Raw genomic sequence first — 14,045 nt, 5'->3', positions numbered from 1 at the left:
CCCTCCTCTTTCTTTCTTTCTTTCTTTCTTTCTTTCTTTCTTTCTTTCTTTCATTCTTTCTTTCCTTTTCTTTCCTTTTTGGATATCATGAGCAGTCTCTTCTTCTACCTGCTCCAGACACCAAGAGGTTCTGCCTTACCTCAGGCTCAAAGTAATGGAGCCAGATGACGTGAAACCATGAGCCAAAACCAGTCATGCTTCCTTTTAAATTATGGTATTTTGTCACATTAGTGAAAAGCTAACACTGTTGCTTTTCTCAGTTACAGACATCAACTGTAACTGATGTTCCTCCAACATCAGAAAGCAATGGTCCAGACCCTGCTTGTAGAGAAGGGGTAGAAATGGAAGAAGGAAGCGAAGGCAAATAGAAGCTTTGCTTCTGAGTAACAACAGCAAGTATATGGATGGGAGATTTATATTTACAATGGCCTGAAGTCAATTACGGCAACTAGTGCTCAGACGGTAATGTCTAGATGTCTGGCTGAGGCTTGTACTTACTTTTTAATTCAATGTGTATTCTAATGTTGAAATAATTAGAATTGCATAACAATATTTTTATGTATTTGTAGATATATTTAAATTAAACTGACTTCTATGTCTGTGTTTCCAGTGAATGTAGACAGCAATGAAACAGGCACCTGTGTGTGTGTGTGTGTGTGTGTGTGTGTGTGTGTGTGTGTGTGTTTATTGTGGAATTAATGAAGAAAGCTGTTGTTATGTTATAGAATAGCAATTTTTGAGTTATGGCGATTGTACTAATGTGTCAAGCAATGTTTTCACTTGTTAAAAATTTTAAAGGCCAAAGCATGTGCCGTATTACTCAGGAATATTTTTCTTCAGGATTGAAAGAGATTTTGACATGAATTTAATTAAACTCCTAAGTCCTACTCTTATGTTTTGTAGACTGTCATCACAGCTAAATGCCATGCTGATTATTCTGATCCTGAAAACACACAGCATCCATATTCCTTAATATTGCATATAAAATACAGTTAATGTGAACCTATGTGGTTTTTCAAGAAAAAAAATCAGTAATGATCAGTTTATTGTCTTTCAATTTAAGTATTGAAAATACTTAAGTATGCAAATAGAAAAGAAAAATAGTGGTTTCTGAGAAGACATAAAACATCTCAAAGCTGGAGCAATATGACCCTTGTTCTGGGTGGAACGATGAATACAGAAGGTGAACTTAAGATGAAGGAGTCAAAGCTTCTCTCTTCATGACAGCAGTTCAATCCCATCATTCACTATTCCATATTCTCTTGAACATTTACACACACACACACACATACACACATAAGAACTTGAACCTTACACCATTACTGGTACCATCACTTTCTGAAAGTAATGCTAAGTAACCAACAATTATCTAGGTGTCTAGAGTAAACTTAATGAGATATGAATTCTTATTAACTAATACTGTCTACTTATTAAGATAATACTCCTATCTGTCAAAGCTATAGGAATTCATGTACATGGTGAAAGGTAAAATTCATTCTCTGTATTCTCCATGTTACTTTCTTAATTATTATTATATGTGGTTCTCATATATAGTAATTTGGGACTCACACTGAATAATAATTGCCAATGATAAAGAAATGTCTGTGAGTGATGATTGACTACAATGTGGAACATGCATAGAAAAAATATTTTTCTTGACCAAAAGGTAGGTGAAATTTGACAACAAGTGATTTCAGTGTCCCTGAATAGATGATCATCTAAACAGATTCTTCTACATTAAGAAAATTAACTGGACATTGATTCACCTAGTCTCTCATCCAAGTGATATTAAGAACAGCATCACATCTCCATCGCAATCTTTGACTAGAACCTGTGCATCAATAAATGATCACCAGAGAATGGTAAAAAATCATATTATCTAAAAGTATATTTTTCAATCATAACAATTTATAATTCACATATTTACATATTTCATTTCTGTAGGCATATTAAGTGAATTTATGTGAAATCTTTTATATTGTTGTATAGTAACTTCCTCCAATTTGAAGCACTGTAACCTGGAGGGAGGGCCTGGTTAAGGCACTGGAATTTCCAAATTGGAATATTTCATCCCAGAGAAAAGCACATTAGGACTCAGGAAGTAAAAAACTCATAAATCTCAGAAAATCCATGAAACATATCAAATTCACAAGGTCCTTTGCTCCTCAAGGCTACGTAAGCAATGAAGGCTGCTAACGAAAGAAATTACCCTCCCTGCTGAAGGGCCTGAAAGGGGTGCTGAAAGCTGCTACCCAGGCTGAGGTGGGATTCACGAATACAGCTGCCTTTAAACAGTCCTTGCTCTTGTAAGTAACCCCTCACCCATACTTCTGTAAGTAGCCCCAGTAAACTCACTGGTTCACTAACTTGGACATTGGTAGAATCATTTTTATGGTCTGTTTGGAGCCCTATCTGGAGTGAACTGATGTTTGTTCATAGCTTCCCAGGAAATACCACGCAGCAAGCATTATAATTATTTATACTAATGCTCAATTAGATTTATTAAAATATCATAACTATTTCTCTTTTTGTGAGAAAACATTTTAAGTTTTTGAGTTTTTCTTCCTTCCTAAAAAGATGCCTGGGCTGGAGTGATGGCTCGGCCGTTAAGAATACTGACTGTTCTTTCAGAAGACCTGGGTTCGAATACCAGCACCCACATGGCAGCTAACAACTGTCCGTAACTCCAGTTCCAGGGGATCTGACAGCCTCTTCTGTCCTCCGTGGGCGTTGCACGACATGGTGCACTTACCTACATATGGGCATAATACTCATACACATAAAATAAAAATAATAAAAGTAATAAAGTTTCATATCTCAAATGAGGGATCACAGCAATCACTGTTATTCATGTTTTTACATAATACTTTTTCTCAGCTAGTTTAAGTTATATTCTTTGTACAAAATTAATAATAAAATGATATTATATTGGATATGTTTCAAAAGAAACTCATTCATCCCCTGTTTTGGAGAGCTTTTTCTTTTTATACAGAGCCCCAAACTATTTGGGAATTAAAAATATTTTATTTATTTATTTTTATTTTATGCTTGCATATATGTAGGTGCACCCATGTTGTGCAATGCCCACAGAGGCCAGTAGAGAGTATTGTCAGATTCCCCTGGACCTGGAGTTATGGTTAGTCATTAGCCTCCATGTGGGTACTGGGAATCAAACCCAGGTCCTCTGCAAGAGCAGCCAGTGCTCTTAACCACTGAGCCATCTCTCTACCCCCTGTATTTGTGGAAATTTTTGATAATTTTCCCGTGCTTGCTAACTGATCATAGATGGAAACCTCATCAAGATAAGCCATCTAAGTAACACCATATGCTTTCCAAGTCATTAAGATGGATATGGCATGTCTTGTCAGTCTAAACAGATTCTATTAGTGATGATGTTAACTAAGAAGTATAGATGTAAACTGAAGTACTGATCGCACATTAAGATATCATGCCATTATCAAGTGCAACTGATTATGACTAGTAAAAATCAGATACATACAGATGAAAGATGCATGCACCAACATTTCAGTATTATTAGCAAAAGCAATGAGTCTTTCTGTAAGAAACATTATATTTTATAATGAAATGGAGATCTCGTTTAAAGGTTAAAAACTTATTCAATTTTGTGTCTTACAGGGCTTATACTGAGTTCAATATTGTATAACTGTATTAATTCAACAGCAAACATAAAAATTTTATAGCCATTTTGAAAGAGATGTATCTTTGCTCTGGAAACTAGTATTGAGTATGTTAAAACTGTAATGAAGTGCTTTTAAAAATTTTTTAAAAATATCGTGCCATAATCTGTAGTAATTTACAGAATGCAGAGATGCCTTGTGGAGTCCACTTTTGTCTACAGTGCTCCATCCTCCCCAGCCCCTGATCAACAGGACATGCATTCCAAGAGAGGCCGTGCTAATTAATCACAGTTCCTTTGTGCTGGAAAGTGCCTAATTTTCTTTCTTTAAAGTGAGTCTGTCTAATTCATTTTTTCCTCACAGAACTATCTAGAGAATAACATGAAAAGCTTTTCATGTTCCCTTTTGGTTTTAATTTTTGCAGTTAATAAATTTCCAAATGCTCTCTGAAATAACTGTGGGCAACTTGTAAAAGGAACTTTAAAAGAATATATGCATACTAATAGAGAATTTTCATATACATTTTCTTGAATAGTTTATTTTAGTTTCATATATGGAATGTAATCAATTAAAAGTAATTTCATTATCCTATTTCAAAGACATAGAGGATGGAAAATTCACTACGATGAAACTAATAGTTCTAAAAATTGTTCTTCATTTTCAATAACTTATGTTATACTAATCTCTCGATTTGGCTTTTGCAAACAAGAGACTGAACATGACCATTGAAGGCGCCATTGAGCGGTGATGACTGAGGTTGTGTCTAAACAGCCTCAAGGGAAAAAAGAATATTTGCACTAATAAAATGGTCTTGAATTATTGCCAATTTGAATATTATGCTAATAATTATTTATAAAAGAGGTCATATATTCACAGAAAACATAAAATGGAATAATATGAAATACTTGAAAATTATTTGAAACTGTGAAAAATGGTATAGTTTACAAATATAACAAATTGAGACTATTTAATATTTAAAAATTAAATTTAACTCCTACATATCACAAACAGGAAATTTTGATAAAAGTTAAGTAACAATCCCCCTTCATATAATCTAATATTAGCTTACAGATGAGGAAAAATAAGACAGTAACAAACGTCGGTATACATCCAATAAATATTTTATATTTGGTACAAAATAGGCATAATTATCTTACACTTGTTAAAAATGCAAAACAAATTTCCAAATGCCAGTCAATACAAATATATTTTCACACTCAGTTTACATTTTACTTCCGTGTTCTTATACAAATAATAGAAAATTTACTACCATCAATTAGTTTATTATAAACTGACAAATTTGGTTGTAAGATATTTTGACCACATGAAAGGCTAGAATCTCAGATAATCCTAAGAGATGGGTGTGACTTCATAGACTTACAATGACATTTTACTGCACTCAAATGTACACAGTTATTAAAGTTCTATCAATAAACTCAATAATTTCTGTCATGGTTCTGTTCAATTAACCAAAACTGTGAAATGCATGATTTATTCTCCAAAAATATGACTGAAGTCAGGTGATTTTACATGATTATAAATATATTCACACGGAAATCATGCTTAAAGGAAAAAATTATGAAATGTAAGAAAGTTACACTTATATAAAGTACAAGATATTCATGCACTAAATGTGAAACTAGAAGCCCTTACTTCCTGCCCTAGTTCCTCATTTTGAATGCTGTCAAATCATTTGGAAATTCCTGAGCCCCTTGCCTTCCTTGCAGTAAGTGGATTGTTAGACAATGAATTAGTAGTATGACATTTTTGAAAGTGTTTTGAAGTAACTATTAATTTTGTTCTCCCTGTCTCAGCCTCCCCTTCTTTCTCACTGTGTGATAACTAGCTTTTTCTCTTTCTTCTTTCCTCCCTCCTTCCCCTCCCCTTTCCTCCCTCCCTCCCTCCCTCCCTCCCTCCCTCCTTCCTTCCTTCCTTCCTTCCTTTCTTCCTTCCTTCCTTCCTTCCTGCCTTCCTGCCTTCCTGCCTTCCTTCCTTCCTTCCTTCCTTTTTCTTCTCTTTTGGAGCTGGAGATTGGAACTTGGGGCTCTTGCTAAAGAAATATACTCTCACTGAACTGTACCTCCAGGCATTGTAATAATTTCAATGCATTTGTTGAATAGCTCATATTCAAGTGCCCAAATAAGGGACTATTCAGTCCAAGTATCAATGGTGTCTTTTAGAACATTTTCTTATTGTGTATAATATCTGTATATTATGTGTCTAATATTTATTTATAAATGATAGGTACATATATAAAGCAAGTCTTTCATAGATTTTTAAAAAATCATTAGGATCATGCTCTCATGATGCAATGTATAAGCACAGCATAGTGCACATCACAGTTTACCACACATAGGCTCTCATAATTCAGATTCTGATTGAAGAGAAGAAAAAGTAACTATTAGTTTTAAAAACTAAATTTCAAAATAAAACAAACTCAACTGTTTTATATCAGCTATCAGAATAATTTAGCATAGCTTTATCAGAAGTTATATACTCAATCACTATTTTTGAGGAGTACTGAATGAATTCAGACCTCTGATCCTTCATATTCTTCTCTTGAAGGAGTTAAACTACTTTTATCATTGCCCAAGTTAATTTCACCATAAACCTGCAGTTTCAATCGACTAATAGTATCCCCCCAAAACCTGAATAAATGAAACTCTAAGTGTTATTCCTCAAAGTTTACTTTTTCTTAAAAGTTATAAAAGGATTTTCATACATTAAATACAAATAGAAGCCTTTTGAAGGTGCCCTTTCCAGAAAAGGGGCATGTGTGTTAAGCACATGGCATTTGCTGATATATTTGAAAATATCATTGGCAGCCCAATTTCTAGTGTAGTTCCTTCCATAATTCTCATCCTTAAAAGACATGTGAAAGAACAAATTAAAAAATGGAATGAAAGCGTATGTTCAGAATATGCAAGGAAAGATCAAACAACGCAAGCTCTAGTTCAAATAGTGCGGAGATGGCCGTTAACAACATATTTCCCAAGTTCTATTGTTTGTGATGCACATTTAAGTGCACAGAACATTTGCCTTTATGGCAGTTTTATTCCCAGCACAGTAAATGGCAAAGGGGTTTCTGTTCAATTGACTTTCTCATAAAAGGTTTAATTCCCTCTTCATTTTGGCATCGTTTGTGTCTTGAGTTCCTTACCCCAGCTAACCTCTGCATTCTGAGTAAGTAAATTCTGCTTTGTATGACAAACTGACCTAGCATCAGGAACTGGTGCCTGCTCTAAGTGCTGATGTGAATTGCTGCAGTTAGGAAGCCTTTTCCAGAAGAAATGACTTTTAGACAAGATTCTTGAACCACAAAAATAAATATCTAGATGTATAGAAATGTAACTTCTTATGTTGAACAGCAACATAAAATATTTAATGCCGGTAAACAAGCACTGCATTTTATATTCCACCAGAGCCAGGTATTTCTTAATAAAATTAATGTAAATGGAAATGAATTAGAAAATGTGTTCACGTATTATTATACCTGTAGGTCCACATATCAATGATGACTAAAGAAAATTCATGGTGAATTCATTTAAACATTTCATTGTCAATAATAATGAATATTATTATTACCACAGAGGCATTTCAATATTTAAATAATAGATGATATGTAGGAAAACTAGATAAAATATTTCAATATTGATGTATAGATATACACATTTAACTTGCATTCTAAGCATAAATTAAAACAATCAACATGTTTATAAAATTTATACATGCTTATAAAATCTAGTCAATTTTAATAATTTCATTGTAAATACCAAACATGTACCTGATAAACTTAATTTATGAAACAAATAGGAATACTTTAAATTCATATAAGTAATGAATAGTGAAATTTTTACCTTCCTTAAAAATTGACTATTTTCTAATTTTTAATATCTTATTTTATATATTTTCTGACAATTATTGATTTATAAAAATTTTAAAGAAATAATAAACAGATTCCATATGTTCTTAGCTTCTCCCAATGGCAACATTGTGCAAATTATGGCATTGCATTCTAACCAGGATAGTGACTCTCACACTATCCCTGGATCTTGCTCACATTGCTTGCTTTCTTCACTCGTATGTGTTTTGTTCTATTCAACTTTAGCATATATTACAATATCTGTAGTTATCTCAATAACTACCAAGACTTTTAAAAATAAAATTTAAGATACCAATAATTTCTTAAGCAGTGATCAACAAAACATTTTAGACTAGGCACCATAAGGTTTCTGTATTTTGAAGCAGACATAAACTTAATGAACCTCTTGGGATAAATCTGAAGGATGGATGTTTTTCAAGCAGTTGTTTTATGGTAAGTTCTGCAGGGATCCAGCCCTCTGTCCACGTGTTTCATCTAATTACCACCTACAACACTCCATTCTCCATTCGTTATAAAAAGCAACTGAAAAATCGGTGTGCTTTTGTTCCATAAAATTTGGGGGAAGGAATAATATTTGATCAAAACACATTTTATGCTTGTATGAAATTCTCAAAGAACTAAACTTACAATGTTTCCCAGATTGGCCAATGGATCTTTGTCTCTCATGCAAGGTACCCTGACCTTCTGATAGTCTTAAAATGCAAAATATATTTTCTGTTTGGTTTGTTTTGCTTTGTTATTCATTTTTAAAAATGCTTTATTTGTTTAGTCATGTGTATGAGCCTATTGCCAGCATGCAAGTGTGCCCCTGTTGCAATGCCTGCAGAGGTCAGAGAGTGTTGGATCTCCTGGAACTGGAGTTATGAATGATTGCTAGCTGCCATATGGGTGCTGGAAATTGAACCCAGGTCCTCTGCGAGCAGTCAGTGCTCTGAGCCACTAAACCATCTCTCCAGCCCCACATTAAAAAAAAAATAGTTACAAGATTGTTTTCAGTTTTGAAATTAATATTTTGATTATTACTTCAAGTGACTATAAGCCAGAAGCAAGGCAACTGGCTAAAATTCCAGGCAAAATTCATAATCACAAAATCAATTAGAGTACATCACAGTTAAGGATGACTTCCAATTTTAACAAGTCTTCTTTCTCAGCTCAAGCTGGCCATGCATACATCGCTAACGAGGCAGTTTGTTTTGTTCTGGGTTGTTTATTCTTTCTTTGTTCAAATAGTCACTTTATGAGCTAGCTGTTTCTTAGGCAAAATGCTAAAATAAACAAGCAAAGATTACACAATTTATGGTACCTAGGAAGTATGTTAATCCCTGGCCAATAGCCAACATACAGTAAATGAAATTTCAATACCCTTTCCTTTTAATGTGTTTTGAAGCAAACATAGATATAGCAAGCATTCTTAGGTTAAATCTGAAGGAAAGGGTTTTTCAAGCAATTGTTTTATGGTAAACTCTGAAAAGAGTCAAACTGTTGTTCTCATATTTCATTTATATATTTAGTGGCCTTATGAACGACCCTGCACTGATAAAGCAGAACACTAAGCATACTATTTTATCTTCAAATATATTTAATCTCTTATGTTTCTATATATTCAATTGCTATATATTAGACAAAAATCTCAGTTTAAGAACAGGATTTCAGTCTATGTTTACATAGCTGCATATTATATATTATTTACTTTTATATGACATCAGTGCGATAGTATAATCTTTATTCTACTACCTTATGTCAAAATGGCAGAAAAAATTATTCTCTATTAAAGTCCAACTAAAAATTTTAACTATTGGTAACATAAATTGGAAAATAAAAGGCAATAAAATGAATTTGAAGCCATAGCATCTCCCACTATTTTGGGTAAAGGAAAAGAATCTAATACAATAAAATTCTTTGCACATATAGACAGCTCCACATTGTGTAAATATGAGATTCTTACACTTTCACGTCGATTTTATATGGGTTTTAGAAGTCACAATGACTACAGTGCACCACATCTTATATCGCTGAAATTTAAAAAAAAAAAACCAAAAACTTCTGTGTCATTTTTTAAATTTATTTCCTTATTTATTTATTTATTTTTATTTATTTATTTATAGACAGGTCTCACTGTGTAGCCTGGAATTCACTATGGAGACCCAGCTGGCCTCCCTCTGCTGTGTCATTTTTATCTCCTTGAAAAGAAATTTTACCAGCACTGAAAATGAATAGATTTTAAATCTTTAAATTTTGAATTTCCTTTAATAATAGGACAAATGAAATATTCCAGCATATTTTAGCTTAAATTCAAGAATAGAGGGGCTGGAGAAATGGCTTAGCAGTTAAGAGCACTGGCTGCCTTTGCAGAGGACCCAGGTTCGATTCCCAGCACCTCATACGGTGGCTACAAACCGTCCTTAACTCCAGTTCCAGGGGAATCCGAGGCCCTCTTCTGACCTGTGGTGTTGGATGACACGGGTGCACTCACATACATGCAGACAGTACACTCATACACATTGAATAAAAAGAATAAATAAAATTATTTTAAAAACTTCAAGAGTAGAATGTCCTAAAATATGGGGGAGGGGGAGGGTTTATTTTGAGAGAAGTTCTCACAATGTAGCCCTGGCTGGCCTGGAGCTCCCTATGTAGAATGGGCTGGCATTGATCTCACAGAGATCTGCAAGGGCTTTGCTTCCCAAATTCTGAGATTACAGGCTTCTACAGCTACATCTGGCAATTTTTGTAATGTGAACACAGATAAGGAATATTGTGATTAACTAAGATGTAGGAGTCAAGCAAACTTACGGTATCAGCTTGACCATGGCCTGTTAGACAGAAGAGTTTTATATCCCTGACTGTAGATTTTAAATATGAGCTATAACTATTAATAAGAAAATATTATCTCCAGCCCAAATAACAAATCAAGATATAAATAAAATGCTAAATCAATTTGATTACTTATGTTTATATAACATGTTCAAATAATATGTCAAATTACTAATTCAGGCATACTTTGTACTAAAATTATCATCTCAAGTGCATGAATGCAAACAATGCTTTAAAATTTAAACTATCATCACCCCAGATTCATTAACTAAGCTTTCTACGACTTCAGCTTTATTCAAGTGGGTAATTACAGATTCCTTATAATCTGAGTTGTGTGTTAAAAAGTGAAACCATTGTTTAGCCCAGGAAAAAATGGGGATCTATCACAGCATGGTTTGGCACTCACTGATCCCTTAACTCCAGTCCAGGTGCTTTACACTGGGTAGATTTGGCCTGAGTCTGAACTGGCCATCCTCTCTCCCTACAGCAACTCCATGATTGAGGAGCCATATGGCACAATGCTGAAGGCTATGTTAAATTGTGAGTCATATTTTGGCCAGTTTCATCCTTATAACTGAATATCATAACTGTATCCATATAAATTTGCATACACTGCTGCTTACCAGTCTCATTAGGCTTATTTTTTCCTTTCCACTTTGTAGACACTTGCTGATACAAAAATCACACTGTATTTTATACCTAATGGTACTAATAGAGATTAGGAAAATATAGAGATTGGCATTTTAGTGCTCACCCTGCTCCTACCTTTAAAGAAGCAGTCTTCATTGTGAACAATGGTGATCTTTTGCTTTTTTATGCAGGCAGCTCTATGCACTTCACAGTGATTTTCATAGAATTCTCCATCGGATCCACACACAGGTTTGTAATGTCGTTTGCAGATGTCCATGCAGGCACACTCTGCTTGCCCTGTCTCTCTGCTGATAGCACAGTGCCTCCCCAAGCCACAGTACTTATTTTCACAAGATCCGAAAGGGCCATCCTGAATGAGAAATTCTGCGGACAAAGAACAGTAAATCATTTGGTTTCCTTGGTGAAATAACCGTAGAATTTCAGAATATCAAATGAAAATATGTCCTAAAACTATCAGAAAATTAGAGCTCCACTAAATATTGGATGAGAGGATGGCCCCAAAACTCAGAGAGAAAAATGTTTCAAACTGCTGCTCTCAATGTCCTTCTCCTCATTCTCACTTCAATCCCTGTTCTCCTTTCTCAGAGTATAGTAATAGTTGAGGTTTGATTCTTATTGATTATATTTTTAGACAATTTCAAACATCTATGCAATATATACCAAGAAATCAAATCACCCACCTTTCTACCCCTCTTTTCAATCTCCCCTTTACCCCCAAATATTTCTCTTTCATGTTCATTAGTTTTGTTTTATGACTCACTAGATGAATGAGGTCTGTTTGTGTGACCATGGGTTTGGAGCTAAACATTGGAGCCTGGTAGGTTCTACATGACACATTGTAATGATTGTGATCATAAATTCAGAAGCAGAGTTAAAGTGTAGCTAGACCCATACTAAAAGATTTAGCAATATAAAATGCTGTTTAAGTGTTAGTTATTATTCCTATGTCTTCAGAAATGAAATTTCATAGGACACACACACATTTATATATGTATCTGTATATGTATGTGTAGACAAGAAAAGAAATTTTAAGTACAATTTTATAAATGAAGCTTATAAAATTATTTAATTTTTATGTTTGTACATTCATTCCAAGTCAAATTTAAATTATCAAAATTAAAATTACACAAAAGAACACCTATATCAATACCATAGTAACACATTATAATTCAACTTGTTATGTACATAAACAGAACAAAACTTAGGAGTATACTTTTTGTAACAAGTTGCAGACAAGTACAATCAACTAGACTTCAATCACATTTAGTTAATTCATCACACTATGCCCAAGTTGAATAAATCCTTCATCAGACCAGGCCAAAAATCATGGTTGCTTAGTGGTAGCCAGTAAGATGATTCTTCTGCTTGATTTCAGTTTGGACTATGAAAAACTCCTGATGACATTGAAGCAGAATGCTTAGCCTCTTTTGGGTCTCAGTGCTGCATAGCTCATGAATCATTCGATTGTAGTATGAAGTTTCTTCTTCTGGACATATCATAATCATTCTACTACTATCTTGGAATAGAGGCTACCTTGGCTCAGTAGCCATGGCAACTGATTGAATATAACAATACAGCGATAGCTAGATCTCTGGAAATGATAACAGATACACTAACAATCCCCAGTAGAAGGAGACAGGAAGGATCCTATGACAGCAGTCACCACACCCCCGCTCCTCATCTAGATACAAGTAATTTTGGGAGATGTTGAAGTGTAAGTTATAACAAAAATGCAGGTGAAAGCAGCAAGGACTTTCGTGGAGCTGATATGAAATGACCCTTTAGAATGAACTTTGTTAGCAGAGAGAGCCTCATGATTGGGGGTGGGGTTTGGCATGATTGGATCTTGAAGTAGAAGAACATTAGGAGACAGCATCATATAGAGGTAGCATGATAAGGCCTTAAACAAAGGAAGACCTTCCTTTCAAAACCTAGAGAGGAGCAGCTTTATGAGTGGAAGCCACTATGTATAGCATATAACATGACAGAGTCCTGAGAGAGACCGATTCATTAATTTTCCAGAAGTAATGGAAATTCCTTATTTTCAGAGGTTTTTGGGGAGTTTTGGAAAGTTCATATCGTGTGGTTTAATCTGACAAGTCTATGTCAAGGGACATGGATGATAAATCTGTCTTGTAGTTTCAAATAGGAGGGGCTGGGCTTGCTTTTCCCAGTGTGTCCTAACCTTAGTTGCAAGAGCCTGTCAGCTCTTTGACAGACTTCAGTGGTTTGGCTTGATTTCTAGGAGTGAATAAGAGACAAAAGCAGGTAGAGGGTTTGCAACCTAACAGTACATAAAAGGTAGAAGGTTAACTGAAATTAGGGGTCTATCATGCAGTTTCCATGAATTCATAATTCATAATGGGGTAGGTCTTTGCAATGATGCAGCAGTTTGGAGGTTACCCACAGTCCTATAGGTAAATTCTCATTCAGTTCTATAAACTCATTGATTCCCTAAATACAATGTAAGTTGAATTGTTACTTTGGTTTGTCTTTGGTACTCAACCTGGACTGAATAATCATTTATTCATGTATTTGCATAAAATGATAACACACCGGGTGTGTATCCATTACTCAAACAAATATGCTTAATTTAATTTGTCTTAAATTTTCTTTTAATGGATATACTATATTAAAATGAAAAGTTCACCTTTATGTCAAGTGTATCTATAAAATAATGAGTGAAATGAATATATAAATAATAATGGCAATTTCTTTGTCTTTAATTTTTGGCACATAAGTGATTTATAAGTATAATAATGGGGCTACCATTACAACACAGGAATTTAACTCTATGGTTGTATTTCAAACAATTGTATATCTTTATTTTTTAGTGTTAAATAATAAAATTTATCAAGAAAATGTTTTACTATTATTCTCAGAGTAAGTTATAGATTATTAAGAATCTGATCATTCACATTTTAATCACAAATGAAGGTAGCTATTGAATCAGTGTCATGTCCTTGAGTAAGCTGTGTCACATGCGGAGGTATCTGGTATGTCTTAAGTTGGTGTTTGTCTTTCTCAGAGTCTGTCTTCCTAAATTCTTGCTCTTAAGA

The 14,045-nt window shown here is 34.2% G+C and overlaps 1 protein-coding gene across 1 annotated transcript in view; it reads right to left on the bottom strand.

The window, feature by feature from the left end:
• The window catches only part of Fstl5 (follistatin like 5), a 507,104-nt gene extending 495,730 nt beyond the window's left edge, over nucleotides 1-11,374 (bottom strand). Inside the window, exon 1 of the mRNA XM_008843456.2 lies at nucleotides 11,101-11,374. Coding sequence (XP_008841678.1) covers nucleotides 11,101-11,374 — 274 coding nt within the window. The remainder of the gene's footprint in view (nucleotides 1-11,100) is intronic.
• Between the last annotated feature and the right edge of the window lie 2,671 nt (nucleotides 11,375-14,045).

The sequence above is a fragment of the Nannospalax galili genome, unplaced genomic scaffold (assembly GCF_000622305.1).
Source record: "Nannospalax galili isolate Female #2095 unplaced genomic scaffold, S.galili_v1.0 scaffold359, whole genome shotgun sequence".
NCBI lineage: Eukaryota > Metazoa > Chordata > Mammalia > Rodentia > Spalacidae > Nannospalax > Nannospalax galili.
The sequence above is the reverse complement of the archived record's forward strand: the minus strand, read 5'-3'. Positions and strand labels throughout refer to the sequence as shown.